At 37.9% G+C, this 23,672-nt stretch overlaps 4 protein-coding genes across 5 annotated transcripts; 2 read left to right on the forward strand and 2 right to left on the reverse strand.

Annotated features, from left to right (window-relative positions):
• The first annotated feature begins 420 nt into the window (after positions 1-420).
• LOC145590414 (calmodulin-like protein 3) lies at positions 421-1,646 on the forward strand. The gene has a single exon (XM_081646992.1). The coding sequence runs from the start codon at positions 800-802 to the stop codon at positions 1,253-1,255; it is 456 nt and encodes a 151-aa protein (XP_081503118.1). The 5' UTR covers positions 421-799; the 3' UTR covers positions 1,256-1,646.
• A 1,951-nt stretch (positions 1,647-3,597) lies between these two features.
• On the reverse strand, positions 3,598-8,228 carry LOC145603644 (DEAD-box ATP-dependent RNA helicase 45-like). 2 transcript variants are annotated; one of them, XM_081659603.1, is made up of 2 exons: positions 7,932-8,228; positions 3,598-7,598 (listed from the first exon to the last, which is right to left on the reverse strand). In XM_081659603.1, exon 2 carries the CDS (start codon positions 7,472-7,474, stop codon positions 3,977-3,979), a length of 3,498 nt encoding a protein of 1,165 aa, XP_081515729.1. In that variant the 5' UTR covers positions 7,475-7,598; positions 7,932-8,228; the 3' UTR covers positions 3,598-3,976. The 2 variants fall into 2 exon arrangements, with proteins under 2 accessions (XP_081515729.1, XP_081515722.1); XM_081659596.1 differs by having other exon boundaries at positions 3,598-7,581; positions 7,932-8,227.
• A 1,325-nt stretch (positions 8,229-9,553) lies between these two features.
• Positions 9,554-10,452, reverse strand: LOC145590430 (uncharacterized). Its single transcript, XM_081646993.1, has 2 exons — positions 10,308-10,452; positions 9,554-10,195 (listed from the first exon to the last, which is right to left on the reverse strand). Exons 1-2 carry the CDS (start codon positions 10,313-10,315, stop codon positions 9,628-9,630), a joined length of 576 nt encoding a protein of 191 aa, XP_081503119.1. The 5' UTR covers positions 10,316-10,452; the 3' UTR covers positions 9,554-9,627.
• A 2,461-nt stretch (positions 10,453-12,913) lies between these two features.
• LOC145603662 (glutamate--tRNA ligase, cytoplasmic-like) lies at positions 12,914-18,742 on the forward strand. The gene is made up of 7 exons (XM_081659614.1): positions 12,914-13,280; positions 14,051-14,147; positions 14,257-14,410; positions 16,194-17,296; positions 17,412-17,879; positions 18,006-18,213; positions 18,387-18,742. The coding sequence occupies exons 1-6, from the start codon at positions 13,144-13,146 to the stop codon at positions 18,210-18,212; spliced, it is 2,166 nt and encodes a 721-aa protein (XP_081515740.1). The 5' UTR covers positions 12,914-13,143; the 3' UTR covers position 18,213; positions 18,387-18,742.
• Positions 18,743-23,672: the final 4,930 nt, after the last annotated feature.

The raw sequence follows: 23,672 nt of genomic DNA on the forward strand, positions 1-23,672 counted from the left end.
TGTAGCGTTATAATTATACCGAGTCTTCTTATATGCTCAATGTCGTTATCTTACACTCGATTTAATTCATTAAAAATTCATTTTGTCAACTCTTAGTTTCTAGACAATAAAAAAGGATAGTCATGTACCTTCTATTTTAAACATACCAAGTCCAAAACAAGAGTATTTTACTTGTAAATTCTCAATAATTATACTACGTTATTATTAATTATATAATTAAACAACCAAAAGCATGTGATTAAGACCAAGTATTCCAACAGTTATGGACTCCATGAATTAAGAATGAGCTAGCCACGACGAAAAACGCGCCAATTCCAACTCCCTTTTTTTTAAAAAAAAAAGATAAAATTAAATTGCATAATCTAAACCCCTTAAAACAGGAAGAGACAAGTATATATCCAACTAACTACTTATAAATCAACGACTCTTCGAAATTCTTGCCTCTTCTCCTAATTATCCTACTCAATTCTACCAATTTTCATCTTTTGCATCCAATTTTTTGGGGTACAACTTTTTTGCCCCTCATTTCAAAAAACAAAATCTCTCCCAAATTAATTTTGCCAATTTTTTTTCGTTTTCGAAACTTACTTTCCCTTTCTATTATCCTCTTTGTTTGTTGCATTTGTTCTAAAGTTCTGTTTTTTTCCCTCTTATCTCGATGTTCATTTCAAAGTCATCACATTAAATTTAACCATCTCCTTATTTGGAGATTGTAAAGAGATCATTAAAATAATACAAAGAAAGGTACGTAAGTCAAACGTTGTTGTTTGTTTATTTGGAGGGATCTAAGTTCAAAGTAATGGATCAAGCAGAACTCAAAAGAGTTTTTCAGATGTTTGACCGGAATGGAGATGGGAAGATCACGAAAAAGGAGTTAAACGATTCTCTACAAAATTTGGGAATATACATTCCCGATAGAGAGCTTAGTCAAATGATAGAAAAAATCGACGTGAATAAGGATGGTTATGTTGATATGGAAGAATTTGGTGCTTTGTACCAAACAATAATGGACGAGAGGGACGAGGAGGAGGACATGAGGGAGGCATTCAACGTGTTTGATCAAAATGGTGACGGTTTTATAACCGTCGAGGAGTTGAGATCTGTTCTACAATCATTGGGTTTGAAGCAAGGAAGAACAATTGATGATTGTAAGAAGATGATTAGCAAGGTGGATGTTGATGGTGATGGAATGGTTAATTATAAAGAGTTTAAGCAAATGATGAAAGGTGGTGGATTTGCTGCTTTAGGTTCATAGATATTTTATTTTGTTTCGTTTTTTCTTGCTAAGATATTTGAAGCCTCAAAAGAAAGAAAGAAAAACTAAAGGAAGATTAATATAAACAAGATTGAAGAAGAAAATTATATTGATTAATCCTCATTGGAGGAGGATGCAAGGAGAGAGATTATAGTAAGATCTCTAATTTTTTATGAAATTCATGGAAAAATTGTATTTTTGATTCTTGTATAACCTAGATTATCAATGATGGGGTTTTGTTAACATTGAGATTTGTGATAATTTTCTTCATTCTTTTTCTTTTCCTTTTCCTTTTCTTTTTTAATTTTTTGTACATTAGTAACTAAAATGCTGTTAATCATAGATACATTTTTTTAATATATACGAAGTATAATATTGTTTAACATGGAATAAAAAATTTTATGTTATTGAATCGATTTGTAAAACATGGTAATAAGATTGAGCTATATAAACATCACCATTACCATAATCATGGTTATGCACAAGTCCACATATTGTTACTCTGTATATTGACTTATGAAGAATATATGTGTATTGTCTCTAATGGATTCTAAACCTTAAGGCTTAATTTAACTCAATCTTTGTCTCTAACCCGTGTTCAAGTAATTATACTGGTAGTGGTAACTGATTTGCCCATCCTTAAACCAAGTAATGATCAGTACAAGCATAATAGCCTAAAGGATCCTGGATTAGTGGATTGAAAAATCGAAAAGCCTATAGGACCAAACAGTTGACGACCCTCTTATGAAAATCAGAGGGTACACGGCGTACACCTGAGGCCCTGCAAAGATAGATAGGCTTAGACAGCAAGAACCACGCAAAAAGAGTGTTTATTATCTCTAAGAACTTCAGGACCTGGAAAACAGACAAAAGGCAATCTACAATATCCATGATCTTCTAATAACTCCATCCACAGTCTTACTGTAATCAAAACTCCCGAAAAGCCTTCAGAGGTTCAACAGCCAATCCTCTAGATCTGGTTATAACTGGTCACGTACTGGTGGTCATGTGAGGGATAAGGAGAAAGTAAATAACCCGCTCATGTAGTATCATGGCAGGACATAGAATGATAGACTTCACCAAAATGGAGTAACTTTCTTTTTGTGCAGTAAAGCTTTCATTTAACTAGCAGCTAGCTATGTTAACTTGACACCCTGTCGCACGTTGAGGGTTGAATGTCGGATCTTTCAACACGACACCTAAATACGGAGTATATAGTTGCTTAATATAGATTTTTGTAAAATCTAGTGTCAGAGGATCCAACATATCAGGCACAACACCCAAATCCGGTCTAAGCAACATAGACTGCTAGGCAACTTACTTTCTCTGTGGTGAGACATAAACTACCGAGGAGGTTCAGGCATACAGCTACATGAGGTCACTACCTGGGTTTTTTTTCAGTCAACCAATCTACTTTCTAGTATCTACTCCCAAAAGTTGGAATTCTAAAGTCTTTCTACCTAAAATTAACCACTAACTACAATATCTTATATAGTATCCAAGTAATGCCAGTTGATTCACATCCTTCATTATCTTTACACTCCCCAGTGCTACAAAACTCAGGATCCATAACATAAGTCTCCAAAGTTCATAAGATCTCAGCAAACAGCAGTACATAACACCAGTCCATCACTGTCCAATAACAAGCTAAACAATTAAACATAATCTAAGGCAAGTCATCCTGTCTATATATACATCATCACCTTCAACAAACTCCCTACCCGATCTAACCAAACTAGTAAGCATAATCTAAGGCCGGTCTTCCTGTCAATTATACATCATCACCTTCATCAAACTCCCGACCCTGATCTAACCAAACTAGAAACTGACAAAATTTGACAAACTAGCAAGGTAGCCAAAGGATTTATTTGAGAGCAAAAGATAAATTGTAATCTAAATTTAACCTTGAACAGAACCTAACCAATCACAATATCTTCAACATACAATATCACAAAGCTATAAAGATACTTCTGGGGGGAAGCAATTGCAATAACCCCATTTAAGCTTATACAAGGAAGTGCTTCTGGTTTTCCAACCGTCAGACCTACAATCAGCAAAAAAAAACATATGAGCTTTCACCCCGACCAAAATATCAAGAAATCAGTCAATGAGATCCATCATAATTGAAGGCTTGAAGTGCAGGTACCCAAATTGCTTTCTGTAAGCCTCCAGAAGCCACGCAAGACAGTAAGCCACTTCTGTCAAAAGGCAATGGTCTCCTCTGATCCTCCCTCGAGCTCAGGGTAAAGATGAAAACGAGAGGAAAAAAAAGGAAAAAAGAAATCGATCAAAAGAGGCACGGACTACCAGAGATCAAGCATAAATATTCAAATGCTGAACTGTTAAGTCAAATTAGTGAACTACAACATATGTATGGGAAAAAACATAGAAATGGATAGCATTTAGGCAGGTTTATCCATGAATATCCTCATACCCCTAATCTGACACATACCAATGAATTTCTACTCCTCACAAGCAAAATCAGATATAAAGATGAATGATGTACCAAGTTTAGAGCATCATAGCTTAGCAAGTCTCATCCATCACAACAGAATCATTTAAGAAATGACAACCAGACTTAATGTTACAAAAGTAAGCAAAACATTAATAAAGTATAGCAAAGCAAATGGATGATGGTACACCAGCAGCATCTAATACTGATTCCAATCTCAGGATGACCAATGTACTACCATTAAGGCAGTACAATTAAGACTCTGGTTATCAGAGAATAGAATACCTGCCAGGTTGGGCCCCGCCTGGAAGAGAGATAGCTTGCGATGTGATATCCTCCAAAACCCTCTTCAGTTCTGCTTTAGCTGTTTTGACTGAATGCTCTGAACGTCCCTCGATGAAGAGGTATAGTTTACGTTCATTAGGACCTGCAACCTTGCCAGGAGGATAATACTGTCCCCTAGTTGTGATGGCAGCTCCAGTCCAGTCAGATATAGGACCCAAGGTCTCCTTATGAGTCACCTTCCAGCGAGCGTTCTGTGGGAAATCATTGATTTCAAGTTCTGCCTCATAGTGCTCAGGCATTGCATCTTGTTGTAGCTTGGCTAAATTCTGTAGTATCTTCATTGATGCGGCGAGGGCAACTGCCCTAGCTGGATTATCTGCTGAATTGATTGACAGTATAGAGCCAGGCACTGAGCCAGCTGTGCCCGACACCGAGGCAGGATGCCCTGTAGTATCTGGTAACCCTTGCCCACCAAGAGCAGGGTTGGGTACAGTAACATCTGTTCTTTTGCGGACTTCATCGTCTTCATCCTCTGAATCTGACTTGTCAAACTCAAAACCATACTCTTTGGCCTGTGCTTTCTTCGCTGCTTTCCGTGCTTCATCCTCCTGCTCATCAAACTTAAACCCACTTCCACCATAACCTGTTCCATGGGCTTGCTCAAGACCCTGTCTCACCTTTGCCAAGAACCCATCGGCAAGCGCTTTCAGATCCTGTGGAAGGGGCTGCTCTGAGAGTTCCAAAGCTTTCACAAGATCAGGAGCATATCTTTCTTCATCTTCAGAAATAAAAGTAATAGCATGCCCCTTGCGACCAGCACGACCTGTCCGGCCAACACGATGAACATAGTCTTCATAATGGTTGGGGACATCGAAATTAACTACTAGCTCAAGATCCTTTACATCAAGACCCCTAGCAGCAATGCTAGTAGCAATCAATAAGTTGCACACATTACTCTTAAAATCTGCAAGGGTGGATTCACGGTCCCCCTGATCTTTTCCGCCATGAAGAGAAAGACAAGGATAACCACTCTTGAGTAAATCCTTAAACAATGCATCACATTTATCTTGGGAATGGACAAAGACCAGAATCTTTCCCTTTTCATACCACTCCCCAAGCAGTTCCAAGAGTCTAAGAAACCTTTCACTTTCAGGCCTAACTTCAACCATCTGGGTTATGTCTCTGTTAACAACACTTCTCCCACCAACCTGGATTTCCACCGGTTTATTCAGGACTTTCTTTGCCAAAACCTCAACCTGACGAGGAAAGGTAGCAGAAAATAATACAGTTTGACGGTCTGGTCTTATGTTCTGGACAATTCTCGTTATCTGAGGTTCAAAACCCATATCAAACATCCTGTCAGCTTCATCCATGACCAAGAAGGTAACTCTTCTAAGATTTGTTATTTTACCACCACTTGTACAAAGTATATCTATCATTCTACCAGGGGTGCATACAACAATCTCTGCTCCTTTCTTCAGATCACCTATTTGCTGCGCAACACCTGAGCCACCAAATACAGGTACAGAGGTCAAATTCATTACTTTGGCAAATTTCTTTATGTCATTGTGAATTTGCTGGACTAGCTCTCTTGTAGGGGCCATAATAAGTCCTATTGGACCATCTCCAGACATCAAAGGTGGCTGGTCCTTAATGTGCCTCAACATTGGCAACACAAAAGCCAAGGTCTTTCCCGAACCAGTTTTTGCAATACCAATGCAATCTCGACCACTCATAATTACAGGCAAAGCCTGAGTTTGGATTGGCATTGGCTTCTCAAAGTTCATCTTTCTGATCACCTCCAGAATTTTAGTTGTTAGTCCAGTTTGGTGCCAGGTTTTGATTGGCTTTGGCACATCTTTTCCATGAACTTTCAGCTCCAGCTCCTTCCTGTAAGCATCAACTTCCTCAAGAGTCATCTTTGCAATATCCTTTACTTCAATGTAAAAATTCTTCCTGACGTCAATATAATCAATCTTTGAATGATCAACTATGGCTAATTTCTCAGCTTTAGTCTTCTTCACCCTTTTAACAAACTCATCATCATCTTCATCCTCTAAATTCATTCCCCCGTCTTCTTGATCCTCGTACTCAGGGTCTGAATCCTCGTCAGGCATTATTCTTCCAAGAAATTTCTTCGGAGCTTTCTTAGACACCTCACCATTGCTTTGTTCAATATTTTTATCCTTGCCATTCAATTCAGTACTTTCTGTATCAAGCACAGCACTACTCAGTTTCTCAACTTCAGGTAACACCATTGAGTTCATAAAGGCATCCAGAGGATCAATATCTTCCTCTTCAGCTGCAGCAGCACCCCCATTAGGTAATGCATTTCCATTCTCAACATCAACAGCCATAGGTTCACCAGCTTCAACTGGCGGTTTAAATACTCTATCCACATCCATATCTGTATCTGACTGCCCTTCTGTAGCAGGTTCTTCATCATCAGATTCACCTTCTAGTGTCCACTTCTTACCTGCTTTAGGTTCTTCAGCATTTGCCTCCCCAAGCTGTTGTCGTTCCTCTTCTTCCTTTTTCCTTCTCAGCTCTTGCCATTCCTGAACTCTCCTCCTCCGTTTCTCCATCTCATCATCCAATCTCTTCTGTTCCTCCTCCATGTCCTGTTCCTTTGTCTCCATTAATTCCTGAATTCTGTCAGGCTCATCATCACTCTTCTTCTTCTGGCTGTCCACACTATCATCCCGGTGCCTATGTGATCTGCTTTTATCTCGATCTTTTGATTTACTTCTTTCTCGGTCTCTTGATTTACTCCGTTCTCGGTCTCTCTCCTTGTTCTCATCATCTCTCCTTCGCCGTTTCCTATCTCTGTCCTTCCTCTCATCGCCACTGTCATCACTTACTGCTTCACGGCGCCGCCTCTCTCTCTCCTTATCTCTTTCTTCCCTCACCCTTTCCCTCTCCCTCTCTCTTTCACGTTCTCTCCTCTCGCGTTCTCTTTCTCTTTCCCTCCTCTCCCTCTCTCGTTCCCTTTCTCTCTCCCTCTCTTTATCTCTTTCCCTTTCCCTCTCTCGCTCCCTCTCTCTTTCCCTTTCTTTCTCCCGTTCCCTCTCTCTATCCCTTTCTTTCTCCCGCTCCTTCTCTTTCTCCTCTCGTTCTCTATCCTTTGCCTTCTCCTTTTCTCTCTCCTTCTCTCTACTTTCTCTATCTCCATCCTTATCTTTGTGATCCTTTTTCCGCTCCTTCTCCCTATCCCTGTGTTTATCCCTGTGCTTCTCTCTATCCCGATCCCTTTCCCTCTCCCTATGCTTATCATCTACACTTCTATCTCTCTCCGACCGCCTACTCTCCCTATCCCTCTCCTTCTCCCTGTCTCTCTTTTTCTCCTTTTCCCCATTCCTTTCCTTATCCCTGTCCCTTTCTCTTTCTTTTTCATGTTCACGGCCTCGACTCCTTCTAGACTCCTCCTTGGTCTCAATCTCCTCCTTCCTCGACTTTGATTTCACATCCTCAGATTCCCCCATAGATTCTCTCAATCAATTCAACAAAACAATAGTTGTATTATGCCACAAAGATTATTGCCTGGTAAAATAATGAATTCCTCAAATAACGCTTGCTTCGCCGCCTACAACTGCAGCCAGCAAAACACTAATTTAGTAGTGTGAGAAATTGAAAGACAATAAACACACACATATCAAATTCAAGGGTAATTTCATAGTTCAAACCTAAAATTAAATGGTTCAGCAATACATGAACAACCAAATTCGATTCAACTACCAAATCAGGCTCGAAAAGTCACATAATTATAGGAAGAAAAGGCGAATTTGATTCAATTAATTAGGCTCATAATTTCGATAGCAAAAGTTTAGAATTCCGGAACCCTAAATTTGCTATACTGACAATAAAATTAAATTGGATCAACGATAAACCCTAGATTGTGAAATTGATATCGGAAGATTACAAAAAGAAACAAGAACTTACCTGAGAAATTGCTTCAATGGAGGATAGAAATATCAGAAGGCGCTTCAATGGAGAACGTGGAGTGCGATTCAATGGAAAACTCGGAGGAGATAGAATGGCGCAGCGTATAAGTGAAAAATTGAAAACCTCCAAAGAGCAAGAGAAAAAAAGCGCCGGGAGATTACGCGCATATGTCAAGTTGTCAACCGCCAGATGCCTTAAAGATCTATAGGTTCTAGATAATATCAACGGTCAGAATTTATCGTCATAAGTTTTGTTTTTACCTTGTCTATGGAAATTAATTTTAGCACACTTTTATAACAAACTTTTAAAACAATTGGGGTGTAAAATAGGTATTCTATATCCGTTGTAAAACTGCCCTAAAATTATAAAGTTTCCTTAAAACAAATACTGTAAAAGTTATTATGATTTTGATATACTACCTCCGTTTTCCATTACTCAGTACAATTACCAAATACGGATGCTTCACATTACTCGCAACAAAGTAGATTTTTTTTTAATTAGTTTTTTAGTGTGAATTTACAAAATTACCCCTTTCTTTTAAAAAAACCACACTACACATGATCTCCGCTCTATCTACATCTAACAGGAAATTTCTCTCTTTTTGTTCATCTCCCCTCAATTCAACTACAACATTCTATGGCGTCCACCACCATCGCCACCTCCATTTTCTCGCTCTTCATGTTCTTGTTGTTTCATCATAGCCGCTGAAACTCAAATTTGTAGGTTATTTGGTCAAATTTAACCATGAGATGGTTAAATTTGACCAATTAAAGCTTTAATCGATGATAGAGAAAGGTTCGTGGAATCGTGGGTAGTTTGTTCGTGTTTGGTGGGTTCACAAATAACTTTTGTTTTATCGCGATAACTTTTATTTATTTACTTCCTCCGCTTCTTATTACTCGCAACAATTTTTCCATGATCAAAGTTTGCTTTGTGTAGTTCAAAGAACTAAGAGCTCGCTGATCAAGTGATGTTGAGACTAAATCCATAAGAAATGCTCTGAGTCCTCTAAGCACAACCAATATGAGCAAAAGACTATTCCACTAAAATACTGATTTTCTCCTATGATGTTGATTGAAGCAGTAAACTCGTAAATGAAATTGATTGGATGAATCATCAAGCAGTGATATAAATACTCCATGGAGGCCGAAGCCATGATTTGCCAAGCTAATGAGACAGGCTTAACTCACTTAAGTACACCAAGACACCAGAACAGTTCAGTACTAGAATGGCCTAGCTTAACTAGCTCAATCACACTATATTACAAATTTACAATAGCTCAAACTACGAGATCACCAAGTCCAACCGAAGTTAGCCAGTTAGGACTTACAAGCTAAGCTCGATCTATCAAAGCGACTCCCTAGAATACTAATGCTCCATTGTTACCCGCTCAATTAACCAAATTGAGCTCCAAGCACATAACAAGCTAGTTATTCCGAAAACTCGAAAGTTCATCCAGTATTGATTGGAACATAAACTTATCCACAATACTCAGCTCAATGAGGAAAACAACCATAAATAACTCAAACAATAAGGCCAAAATTCAACATGTAACATACAATTAAAATAATTATCTTCGATTTCACCCAACAGACAAATCAAAATGCAACCAAAAAAACACCACAAAATAGAGCAAATTTCTTGGAAAATTGACACAATTTTTATACAACAAATAGAATCCGAATACATGAAATCAATGCAAGAAAGCATAAAGAGCAGTAGAAATATAAACCAAAAGAGCAGAAGTAACAAGAATAACCAAAGCAGCAACAGCATGAGTAGCAGATTTACTCCCACAACTCAACAAACCCAACCTAATTTCAATGACATTAACCATTGACAACATCAAAAACAAACACCCCATAACACTTCCAATAGCAGAACCCAACATTCCAACCCTCAATACTTTGGTATTAATGTGGGCCCTAAAAACCTCATCAACATCCTTGCTATTTAATATGTTGATTGCAAGCTTTAATCCCTGCGCAACCAGGGACGAGAAGAGGAAAAAGCTAAACGAGACGACCTCGAACACGAGGAGTTTTTTAGCGACGTCTATGCCGGCGTCGCAAGAGGAACGATTCTCGAGGCTGCGTTGGCCGGGAGTGGTGAGGGAGAGCCCGACGAAGACGGCGATTGTGAAGAGGGAGTTGACGTTGACGAGGCCGTCGAGGGCGGTGACGTGGACGCTTGTGGTGGAGTATGCGGCGGTTGAGTATGTCGGAGTTCGTTGGGTTGTACGATCTGGGTAGAAGTCGGATCTGCAATTGAACAACAAACAAAATCTGGGTTAATCTTGGATTTTGGTAATAATGGCGAAATTTAATTGAATGATTGATTGATGAATAAAGGGAAAGAGAGAAAGTAGCTTACCCTTCCATGTTGAAGATGGAGATGAATGGTTAGAATGTGTTGCTTTTTGAAATTGAGTAGGAGGGGTAGAGTGTGGAAAGGACGATGGTGCTTGGAAGGGAGAGTGATGGTGAAAGACGGAAAGTTGGGTAAAAAAGGAATTTGTGGCTTAATTACTACTCCCTCCGTTTTTAAATACTAGCTTCATTTCTCCATGCACGGAGTTTTAGGAGAAACGAGAGAAAATAATAATATACGGAGGTAGTGGGGTAAGTGCAAGAATAAAAAATTGTAAAAAACAAAAATAGGGGAGAGGGTTGGAGGAGAGAAAATATGTGGTGGGTCCACTAGGTAAGAAAATTAGTTAAATATTGTAAAAGTTTTCCAAATAAGGAAATGGAGCAAGTATTTTAAAACGGCCGAAAAAGGAAAGGGGAGCAAATATTTAAAAACGGAGGGAGTATTAGATTTTAATGTTGGTAGTTGTAGGAATGTTACCTAATAATTTGTCTATCTTGTCAATTTGATGTGTTCTTGAATCTTGACCATCTTGTCTAAGTTGTAACTCTTATCTCAAGGCGACAAAGCGTTTATCATTAAAGCGATGGTAGAAATTTTGTCATTTGCACGATTTTGTTTGTCAAGCCACCTTTCTCGTATAACATCGTGAAAAATGCTTGCTTACATCATAATTTGATGAATAGGTGTTGGTTTGAATAGTTCATATTTGATTACATTAAGTTGTAACTTGTTATACCTTTATAATTATTTTTTGTTTTTTTTTTTAAAAAAAAAAAAGGCAGTTTGCTTGAAATTATATCTCTATCGAATGTCGAATAAAAGTGATTGATTAGTGATAGGTAATTCTATATGCAATTAGTGATTGATTAGTGATGAGTAACAATATATAGTTATACAAGAATATGTGAGCAAGTTTTTGAATTTTTGTTAATGCACTAATAATAGTCCTAAAGACTTTTTTTTTTTTTTTTTGTGTTTTAGCTTTTAGCTTCTCGGGTCCTTAAAGCTAAGTATCCTTCGTTACTTTCTTCCAAGCCTTCTATTACTTGTCCTCGTCCTTCTTAGGGAAGTCGTGGTTTGGCGGGGGGGGGGGGGGGGGGGGGTTAGCTCTTTCCAAGGGTTTGGCTTGGAAGATAGGCTTGGGTGAAAATGTTAGCATCCTGCAGGATTGCTAGGTGCCTAATGTTAGGATTGTTTTTAAGGATTGTATTCTTGTAGAGGAACGTCCTTCTGTGGGTTTTGCTTTGTTACTTCAAAATTATAGTGCTTGGAATGCGTCTCTGACTCTCTGATTAGGCATATGTTCCCTAATTTTGTAGCTTCGGCGATTCTTGGTTTAGAACGTATGTTACAGAAGATTGATGACTTTGTTCATTGGAAATACACTCGGGATAGATCTTTCTCGACCAAATCTGCCTACACAGGTTTACTTTCTCAGCATTTATCCCTACCTTAGCACTTCAATTTTGTATTCATGGTGAAAATGGTTATGGGGTTTGCCTGTTCTTCCAAAGTGAAAAATGATGGCTTGGAAAGTTTTACATAATGCTCTTCCTACGGCGGGATTACTGGTACTTAAGGGCGTTCTGATTAATTCGACATGTGTGTTTTGTCATGATGCTTCTGAGTCGGTGGAACACTTATTTCAGGATTGTCCTTTCTCTTGACGTTTATGGGATTCTATTCCTTGGGATTCTATTCCTTGGGATTCACTTCCCACGCTTGATACTCTTCTTCCTTTTCACAACTGGTTCTCGAGTCTTATTTCCAGTTATGCTACTGGCAAGAATTGGTCTGCTTTAGATCGTTTCTTCAGGATCTTTTGGGCCATCTGGCTTACCCAGAATAATGTTAGGTTTCGATCGGTAGTTTACTCTCCCTGATCTGTTTTGGATCTCGCCTTTGACCGGTGTGACATAAGTGGAAAGGCTTGTGAGTTATCCGATTATTCTGATGGTAATCCCCCTGGTTCTCTTGCTTTTACGCGAGTCAGGTTCTTCGGGGTAATCGTCAAACGACCTGTGATATCGTTATGATTTTTGATGGTGCCTGGGAACAAGAGAATCATAATGCAGGTACAAGGTGGTGTTTTTGGGATCCTTCTTCTTCCTAGATTGTAGGGGGTGGTTCCCGAGCTTGTACAACAAGCTATGCGCTTCATTATGAGTTACAGGCTGCTTGTCAATGGGTTTTTATGCGGATTAACCTTCTCATTGACTGTATGATTATCCATCGGCTGCCTATGGAGCTTGGGTCATCAGATATTTCGGTGGTCTAGATTGTTCAGGAAATCAGGGATATTGTATCCTCCTTTTCTACTTGTCATATTCGGAAAGTCTCAAGGACTTCAGATACTCCCTCTCTTGCTGGGGCTGCTAGGCGTAGATATTTGCTTTATTTTCTTTTCTAGTCTTTTGTTGTTAGTTCTCTTTGTTAAAAAATAAATAAAAATAAAATAAAATAAAATAAATAAATAAACAAAGTGTTTTGAATGGTAAAAAGAGGGTTGTACAACTTTGATTGACCAAAATGGGCTGAAAACATGATTGGATAATAGGGTCCAAAAGTCTAAAACCATCAAATGGTTATAGAAAGACCCAAAAAAACAATCGGCCACCATTTCATAAAAATACAAAGTTACAAACATCTCTCATTTCTCTTTCACTCTTCAACAAATTTCACAGATTCATTGTAAATTTGTTCTGGGTAATTCGTAAAAAAATTCTTCAATAATTCTGTATCCCCTAAAACCCTAGAAAGGGTTTACATTGAAATCGCAAACTAGATTATAGATTTCAAATCACCTGCAATTTTTTCAACATTGGGAGAAACAAAAATGGAGATTAAGCTGTCGTTTGCAGCTGATAATCCTCCATTATCAGTCATTGCTGCTGCTAAAATTGCTGGGATTTCTCTGTCTCCTGACCCGTCTCTTCCATCTGGCTCTGCTCCCAAGTTTATCTTCTCAAATGGGTATAATTTTTCTTCTCTAATCTTTGCATTTTCTTCTTGTTTATATGATTTTCTGTAATTGTTTTTTTTTTTTTTTTTTTTTAAGATATCGAACAATTAGGTCTTTTTTCCTGCAATTAAATACTCCAGTAGGTAATTTTAGGTTAATTTAGTAATGTTGAGTTTCGATAAAGATAACTGTATTGTTGAAATGAAATTAGCTGTAAGTTTCATGATTGCATAGAGTATACTATGAGGTTATAAATCATGGGATTGATAATGAATAAATGAATTCGTGTGTAATTTTGTGGGGTGTTCTGCGAAGAATGATGCTCAAATGAATTACCCTTTCATAATTGTATGATGAATTTGTGTTGAATGAGTTGTCATTTCAAGAAAAGACCATGATTTGTTTTGGTGCTACTAGCCCACTATTAATTTAACTAATTAGGCCATAGATTTTTATGTTTATTTTATGCGTTTTGCTAAAACAAAATGTATGGCGAGTTTGATTGAACTTATTGCTGTTTGGAAGGATTAGTATAGTTTCATGTCTTTCTCATCCAACCAAACAAAAAGATATTGGGGGGAGGTAGTTGTGGCATCTTTTAGCTTACAATTTGCGTATAGTTGAATCTGGTATGTGTTTTTTATGAGTTATTGGGAGTTAATAACATACATGCTCTGCCAAGACATGCCTCACAGCCATGTTGCCACAATTTTATCATTGTAGAAAACTCTATTTATCAGGCTACTAAAGTGTCGTTCATATCTGTTTTTTGGTATCATAGGGGAAACCTCCGTGGAACCTTGGTACTTCTGCGATATATTGGCAGAGTTGCGGATAAACTGACTCTATATGGGAAAGATTTATTTCAGACTGGAGAGGTTTTTTTTCCTTATATTCTTTATACATTTTGGTCTTAACAGCTCAGATGTTTCAACCTAACTGTGGTTCTGATGCTGACATCTTTTTGTGGGCTGCATTTCTGTACAGATTGATCAATTGTTGGAGTATTTACCTATTCTTGAGAAAGGATCTGAGTTTGAAGCAGGTTGCAGCTATTTGGATGCCTACTTATCGACTAATACCTTATTGGTTGCCCATGATGTGTCGATTGCTGACATCTTTTTGTGGGCTGCCCTTGCTGGTAATGAGTCTATAATCTCATTGGATGTTAATAGTACTTATTACTTAAATTTGAATTTTCTGATGTGGTTTCTTTGGTTACTGAAGAATATATGCAATTTAAATATTAGTCTTCATGTGAAGTAAGGTTTATGTGTTATATATATTGAGGAAGCTCTCATCCAGATTCATAATCTTTAAAGCTTCTGAAGAATTTGTTTCTGATTATTACTTGTGCTTATAATTTGTATGTTTTTGGGTAGATGTTATATGATTCATGGTAAAAAGAAAAATGCTCCTGTTTTCAAATTGGTAAAAACATTCTGCTTGCTCTGGCCGCTCTGCCTCATATAGGGGAATTCTGCATACACTGCATAGGAGAAAGACATGAATGTGGTGGTGGACACTTTAGCAGCAGATTTAACTTAGAATTATATTGTTCACCAAAGCTTTAAAATACAAGCCATTTTATCAACCCAATGCCCTAAAAAATTACTTTGAATATGTGAGCTCAAAGGGACTGTATATGTGCCACCTTAGCCCTTGTTTGAAAAGGCAATACCTGCCACCTTCTTCACATTAGATATGATGTCAAAGACAAGCTATGCAGGAGTTTTGCTTACTCTATTATGACTTACAGTACATTGGTAGCAAGATAGAAAGGAAGGGAGAGGGGTGGGGGAGAAGAGGAAGGGGAGGGGTAAGAAAGGGAGGGGGAGGTGGATCTCCATTTCTCCCTCAAATCTTTCCAAATTTGGAGGGATTGTGTTTATTAAAGAGGTAGGGAAAAAGATCACTCCCTTTCCTTCTCCCTACCTCAACTATCCAAATATGGGAACTTGTTCCTCTTCCTTATCCTTTCTTCCCTTGCACTTCTTTTCTCTAATTCAAACAAGGTGTCAAAATTGATTATGTCCCATCTTTTGTGTGCACCTTTTTATACATGGAACATTTGGATTTATTTTGTATCAAATAAGAGGCATCTATTTTTGTGCTTATCTTTCATGAATTCACGTTCCTGCTTATTGATAAGCTCTTGTAGATGACAGATATTCAGGTTTTGACTTAATAAGTGTGGAGGTGATTTTTTTGTGAGCCAGGTAGTAAATGTACTCATGTGTGCCCCCCTCCCCCTCCTTTCAAGCCTATGACAAGGCAGGGGTTTTTGTTGCATCCTTAGTGTGGGGTGGAAGGAATAAGTTTTTTTCCTTGGACAGCCAAAATTTCAGTTATGTCTCTCAAATTGAGATAGGTCTTCAGACTCTTCACCACTACTCAATGACAGGAAAGCACCTTATTATGAAAGTTTGTTTGTTTGTTTTTTTTTTTTAAAAAAATTCTCATTTGTAAATTTGGATATTTGCTTATACCACTTATCCATACACTTAAAAGTGTGCGACGTGTCTGATTCTGTCAAGAATAATTAATGAGGTTATGACCTAAGTTGAAGAGGACAATTCTGAAGGGAGGTGGAGGTTGGGTGCCTTAAATATATATATATCTAGATAACATGCACTTTAGGTTGAAGGTAATTACTATTAGGGACTAATGTATGAGACAGCCCTTGTATGTGGGATTATTCCTTAGCTAAATTAAAGGTGGAACAGTTCTATGAAGATTGGGCAAAGGTGGGTTTATTAGAACAAGATTTTTACAAAATGGTTTTTAACTTTTTAAGTGTACTGGGATTTGCAATGGGAGTTTGTAATTTTGTATCTAGCATTATTTGTAATTATTTTTCATTATTAACTTGTTGAAACTATGTATCCATTCTCTATTTTTTCTAAAGGAATTTCCTCTGGTAGGTGCTGGCCAAAGGTGGGAAAGCTTGAGAAAATCCAACAAGAAGTACCAACACTTGGTGCGTTGGTATAACTCTCTAAGTTCTGAATTCAGTGCTTTGAGTGAGGTGTTGCAAACGTATGTTGGGAAAAAGGGCTCAGGGAAGCCAGTTGGCGGGAAATCGAAAGACCCCGATTCTCGAAATGAATTGAAGAGCACTGGTGGTGACAACAAAACAACCAGCCGATCTGAAATAGATCTTCCTCATGCCGAAGTGGGGAAAGTTTGTGTAAGGTTTGCTCCAGAGCCTAGTGGGTATCTTCACATTGGACACTCAAAAGCAGCATTGTTGAATAAGTATTTTGCTGAAAGGTATAAAGGACGTCTGATTGTGCGCTTTGATGACACAAACCCAGCCAAAGAGAGTAATGAATTTGTCGATAACCTTCTCAAGGATATCGAGACTCTGGGTATTGTTTATGATGATGTTACATATACTTCTGATTATTTCCCTAAGTTGATGGAAATGGCTGAGAATTTGATCCGCCAGGGTAAAGCGTATGTTGATGATACACCACGCGAACAAATGCAGAAAGAAAGAATGGAAGGGATTGAATCAAAATGCAGGAATAATAGTGTTGAGAAAAACTTGGAGTTATGGAAGGAAATGATTGCAGGATCTGAAAGGGGTTTAATGTGTTGCATTAGAGGTAAACTGGATATGCAGGATCCAAATAAATCCCTGAGAGACCCTGTTTACTACAGATGTAATCCAATGCCTCATCATCGGATAGGGTCCAAGTATAAGGTTTACCCAACCTATGACTTTGCCTGTCCATTTGTAGATTCTGTGGAAGGAATAACCCATGCTCTAAGGTCTAGTGAATATCATGATCGCAATGCTCAATATGACAGGATTCAACAGGATATGGGACTAAGAAAAGTTCATATATATGAATTTAGTCGACTAAATATGGTCTATACTCTTCTTAGCAAGCGCAAGCTTCTCTGGTTTGTTCAAAATGGAAAGGTGGATGGCTGGGATGACCCTCGATTCCCCACCGTGCAAGGCATTGTCCGTAGAGGGCTGAAGATTGACGCTTTGATCCAGTTCATACTTGAGCAGGTGATGTCGGCAATCAATTTTACTATGCAATTAGTAGCTAATAAATTTTAGTCTTCCCTTTAATATTTTATTTTTCCTTAAATAATTCTATTAAATCTGTTTATATTTTCTGCAGGGAGCTTCCAAAAATCTCAATCTCATGGAATGGGATAAGCTCTGGACCATAAACAAAAAGATCATTGATCCTGTGTGTGCTAGACACACTGCAGTGATTGAAGAGCGTCGTGTTTTGGTGACTCTGACTGATGGCCCTGAGCAACCATTTACTCGTATTATACCACGTCATAAAAAGTATGAAGGTGCTGGAGAGAAGTGCACAACATTCACTAAGAACATATGGATTGACCATGCTGATGCAGAGGCCATCTCTGTCAATGAAGAAGTAACTTTCATGGACTGGGGTAATGTCATTATCAAAGAGATCAAGAAAGACGAGGCTGGGAATGTTGCACAGTTAATAGGGGTTCTGAATCTAGATGGATCAGTCAAAACCACTAAGTTGAAGCTAACCTGGCTGCCTGAGATTGACGAGTTAGTTAAACTTCAACTTATGGAGTTTGATTACTTGATTTCAAAGAAGAAGGTACATTATTCATCTTTTTCTGACTTTCTTGGGTCCAGAAGGCTGCTATCATTGAACAAGTGAATATTTAATCAGAAGGTTTATAAGCTGATTCTATGAACAATTTTCCTGTTGAACTTGATTCAGGTGGAAGAGGATGAGGATTTCCTCGATGTGCTGAACCCTGTCACTAAGAAAGAGACTTTAGCTATTGGAGATGCAAACATGCGAAATTTGAAACATGGAGAAGTTATTCAGTTGGAGAGGAAGGGATACTTCAGATGCGATGTTCCCTATGTGAGACATTCAAAGCCAATTGTTCTCTTTGCTATCCCAGACGGGAGGCAACATTAAGGTAGTAATTACTTGAGATTTAGCTGTCTTCAATGTTTCGTCTTTACATTTTAACAGTAACTCCACATCTGAATTTTTTTTAGTATATATAAATCTGCATAATCAGTATAAAACCCGTTGTGTATCTAGTAGAGATTTGCAAAGCCCTTTCATGAATTTAATTTTGTATTGTAGGTAACTTGTTGGGCACATTGAAGTACCCAAATAAGCGTGACTCATTTACTTCTTTGACTTGAAGATATGAAGGCTACTGGATGCGGAGGAATAGAGGATAGTTTACTTGGTTCTGGTAGATTTTGTTGTAAGAAGTTGAGGATTGAATTCGAGTGAATTAACATCTTAGTTTGAGAATTGATCCAAAGCTATAGATCCTAACCTCGCCCCTGTGTCCTGTACATCAACTCAAAATCATGTTTTTCCATTACAAGACATATGGTGTTGAAATCCTTTGTTTTCATTCCAGAATTTTCGACAATATACTGCTGTGAAGCTTGATTTTCATTTCAAAAAGAATCAAATCAAATTATTTTCGCACACTTTAGGTTTTTTTTAGTGGATATTCAATCTTCAACTTCCTGATTTCTAACTGAATATTGCAATCAACGGTTTGAATCCTCTTCCTATCTGTGTTCCATCTGATCCTTTGTTGTTGCAGTAATGTGATGTAATCACTCAAAGCTAGCCCAATACCCTTTGTAAATCTGTTCGGGTATAATTACACCCAGGTGCACCTAGCACTGTACCCTTTGTAGTTCTGTTCGGAAATATTCGAGTACCTTGAACTTGCACCCCGGGTGCAATTAGAGCAAGGTGCATCAAAGGATGACCTTTTACTCATTTGATGATTTATGCTAATTTAAAAAAAAATAAAAAAAAATAATGTTTTAGTTTTCAACCATTTTGAATCTATTTCTCAATTTCCTCTCCTCACAACCTTTGATAGGAAAAGCAAGAATCCAATTTCAATTAGTTAATAAATCCCAAGCTTTCAAATATGTAGACTGACTAGACTCTCAATTGTAAACATTTTTTTTTATATATAAATATAAAATCCGTCCAAACTGTATAATTTCTTATTTATTACTCTATTTGGATTTTAGATGTATTCAACTATTCATACTCCTCATTCCTGAAATGCAAATTTTCCTCTAAAGATCATGTACCGAATTCCTTCAAAGATCCTTTAGAACCCTTCTTCCCTCAAAACACACATATTAAGAATTACTTTTTTTAATTTAGGAATCTAAATGTACAATCTTCATTATATAATCTTCATTATATTTGAAAGGTACAAGTAAAGGCTAGGAATCTAAATGGAGACTAGCACATGGTACATTCACTTTTTATCTTTATGGTGCTGTTTAACAAAAACTACCAAAATTAGTTATTGCTATAGTTTTTGCAAAATGCATCACAAATAGCTTTTAGAGTAGTCTTTATACATTTATACCAATGTTAAATAGCTGAACTAGTTGTTTTAAGCATTAAGAGTGTCTTTGGTTTGAAAGAATTGGAGGGACAAAAGGGAAGGAAAATGGAGGAAGGAAGTATCTTTCATTTGAATAGCAAATTAGGGATAAAAAGAATTGGAAGGAAGAGAAATGGAGGGATTAAGTTCTATGAAAAAGATCTCTGCAACACTGGAGAGATTTGGAAGGAAAACACTTCGTTCTTCCTTCCCCTTCCCTCTCCTTCCCAAGCTATACTTAATTTTAATTTGTTGATGCATCTTGTCCAAATATTTAAAATAACCCAAATCCGATGTTTTTGAACACTAAAATCTTAAATTGTTGCTGCAAGTTTTTGATCTCAAAATTCAAATTGTGTTCCAAAACTTGATTTTCGTTCTCATCACCCAAAACTATTTTTTTCTGTTCATTTTAATTTTTTCCTTTTTTTTTGGAAATTACTTAAATAGTTTGTATTTCTTAATTTGATTTTTCACTTTATTTTTAGGAAGTCTTATCTATTACCTTTTGCTAAAATGTCTTTCCTAGCTAAAGTTGGAATTTTTTTGGGTGCTAATTGTTGTTGTATTGCTAAGGGTTTATGAAGATGGCTTCAGCAGTTGAGCATTGTTTGCCACTATATGAGTCTATGAGACTAAGCTAGGCTAGGGTTGAGGTGCTGCCATGCCTTTTTCTTTCAATGCATCTTCCAAAAGCTACTACATTATTCTCCAAATATTGTACTTTGTACTTCGTTCAAATGTTCTATGTCACACACTATTTACTCTCTTCCAATTTACACAATCTCTAATTTGTAACCAATTAGTATTAATTTCACATTTGCTACCAGCAAAAGGCCCTTTTTTCACATTTGCTACCCCTTTAATTTTTTATTTTATATTACTACCACCCAAACAAACTAACTGTTATAATCACTACCACTTGACTTACACCGTTAGTATTTCAGTTACCACCACCCAACCACCGTCCACCCACCACTCCTTCCCACCCACCAGCTGCCAATCCGCCGCAACCACCACTCACCGTCCAGCCCAGCCACCAAGCCACTGCCGTCGCCTGAGCCCAATCCCCTGCTGCCCGCGACTCCGACCACCCTGATTGTCGGCGCCGGCGTCGCATTCCCAGCCCCTCGAAAACCCGATCATCTCCTCTCTCCCCTCGAAACCCACCTCAATCTCAGCCCCTCTCCCCTCGAAAACCTCCGTCGATCCCAGCCCCTCTCTCCCCTACCCCCGTCGATCCCAGCCCCTCTCTCCCCTCGAAACCCCCGTCGATCCCAGCCCCTCTCCCCTCGAAACCCCCGTCGATCCCAGCCCCTCTCCCCTCGAAACCCGATCCCTTCCACCAAAAACCACCCTAAGCTAGCGAAACCCTAAAACTCGTTTAGGGTGGTTTCGGGCAGGGGGATTAGGGTTAGGATTGTCGGTTTTGGGTGGGGAAGGGGAGGGGTCCGATTCCGACCCGAATCGCCGGCGCCGGCCGCAGGTTTGGGCGCTGGCCGCCGGCAGGGGGAGAGGGGAGGGTGGATGACGGGGAGAGCTAGGGTTTTTTGGGTGGTTTTTTCATTTTATATTTATTTATTTATTATTTTAATTTTTTTTTAATTTTTTAATTTTTTTTAATAAACTTAACGGAAATCGTGAAAGTTAGTGTGTTTCGGTGGTAGTAAAATAAAATAAAATTTTAAAGGGGTAGCAAATGTGAAACTGATAACTTGTTATTTGATACGATTTTAGAGTGATTTCGAACCTTGTTTACTTGGTATATTGGCATTTTGATTCACTTTTACTCTATTTTTGTTCAACTTTTGTGTATCCCTTGCTTCACGGGTTGTTAGTGTTTCGTTGGGTTTTTAGGTTCAAAGGCGACCATTTGAGGCATTTGGATGATAAACCGAGGTTAGAAGCTGAAACAATGGAGCAAAACCGAAGAAAAGTGAAGATAAAGGCCTTAGAGAGTCTGCACGGACGTGCAAAGTATGGCACGTCCGTGCAGAAGTGTTCCAGCACGACCAGAAGCTATTGCCTACTGCTTTCAAGGCCTGCAAGTCCGTGCAGAACTCAGCACGTCCGTGCAGGATATTCAGCACGCCCGTGCCTGATCCTGCACGTCCGTGCAGGTTGCTCAGCCAAAACTGATCCTTCTGCCTCCCAGGTGCACGCCCGTGCCAATCTCAGCACGTCCGTGCAGGATGCCCTGACTAAAACAGTACCTTCTGCCTCCCAGGTGCACGCCCGTGCCAACCTCAGCACGTCCGTGCTGACCTGTAGCCGTGCCCGACTCTTGTTTTCTCCGTCCTTTTTATTTGGGGGTCTTTATAAATAACCTTGGGAGCTCATTTGTACGGATCAAAGTTTTTAGTGCTTCCTCTTAGTTTGCAATTGTAGAAACACAAATATTCTCAAATCATTAGTTAGATTATAATTATTAGCTTGGAAATTTCATTCTCAATCATTGTAGAAGACAAGTTCCACCATTGATATTCAAGTTGAAGCTTCTAGTAACATTTTCTCACTCTTCTCTTCTATTTTAATTGCTTTGATTGTTAATTATCTTGCTTAATTCTTGTATGCTTAGATTGTTATTTAGCTTAATCTTTAGTTAATTCTTGTTCATGAGTTACTTTTCCATGGATTGTGAGTAATCTAATTTTCTAGGGTTTGGGTAAAACCCTCAATGTAGTCACTAATTACTTGTTGCATGTGTTAATTTGGTAATTGTTTGGTGTTAATTAGTTGAGCTTAAGTGGTTTAATTGCTTAGTTCTTGTATATGGCCATTGCTAGAACTATTATTTAAGCTTTCTCAACGAAGGATCGAGAGATGAACTTGAGTTAGCTCCCTTATGCTTAATTGACTTGAAATGCCATGAGAATAGGAATTTCCAGTCAAGGGAATGTTTTTGTCATCGTGATTATGCTTTAATACTTGTTTTATGCTTTGTAACCACGAGAGTAGGTTGTATTCATAATTCGAGTAATCCCTCTAGCTTGAAAGAGTAGTTGAGTGCTTTAGATGACTTCCCCTATATTATCCCCTCAAATTACCATTGTTTGCTACTTGCTAATTGTGATTTGTGACGAAATTGAGTGGTATATCCCAAGCCCTAGAACTCTCTAAATATTGTTAATCTCCCCCTAGCTTTAGTTGACTTGAACTAGCACTTGTTACATAAAGCCAAACCAATTTCGACTTCATTTAGCTTATTTATGCGGTAGTATTTCGGTGGTTGATTCAACGCCTCTCTTGGGTTCGACCCTTTCTTACCCTTGCTATTAGCTAGTGAGACCAAGATAGGACTTTATCTTTGGTAGGCTCGACGACGGCCTATCAAAAACATGGTGCTTTCCCTGGTAGTAAATGTGAAATTTTCCTTATTACAACTATTATGAAAAATTGCAACTTCGAAATTTCATTTCAAAACAAACTTATGACAAGGTTATTCTTATATACTACTTGTGACTATTATGAAAAATTACCACGTATAACTCGTACGTATTACTTTCACTGTTTTTAATCCTTTTACTACTCGTATGTTTTGAAATGTTCATTTTGTAAAATTTAAATTCCATTTAATTACTTTTTACAATAATTGTCCTTCACTAAGTTTATTACGTTACTTATAGATTATAAACAAATATTAATGTTAAACTTTATTTTTTTTTTCAATTTTAATTACTCTTACATAAAAGTTAAACTATATTAAACATTATTCTAAATCATTGCTGATACTATATGCTGCACAATTAACCGTAAAACATCGAAAAACACAAATCGATCAGGTCACAAATACAACAAAATATATATTAATATGTACAAGTATATTCACTTAATTACAACACCTATATATTATCTTACAAACTTATATTGTACCACATACATCCATATTATATTCTAAATTTAATTTCTAGCTTCTCAATCATATCTTTTAGGCTTCCATAAATATAAAGTAAAAGGACATTCTATATATCCGAGTATACATCTAACACCCA

Source organism: Chenopodium album, chromosome 2, assembly GCF_948465745.1.
Source record: "Chenopodium album chromosome 2, dcCheAlbu1.1, whole genome shotgun sequence".
NCBI classification, from domain to species: domain Eukaryota; kingdom Viridiplantae; phylum Streptophyta; class Magnoliopsida; order Caryophyllales; family Amaranthaceae; genus Chenopodium; species Chenopodium album.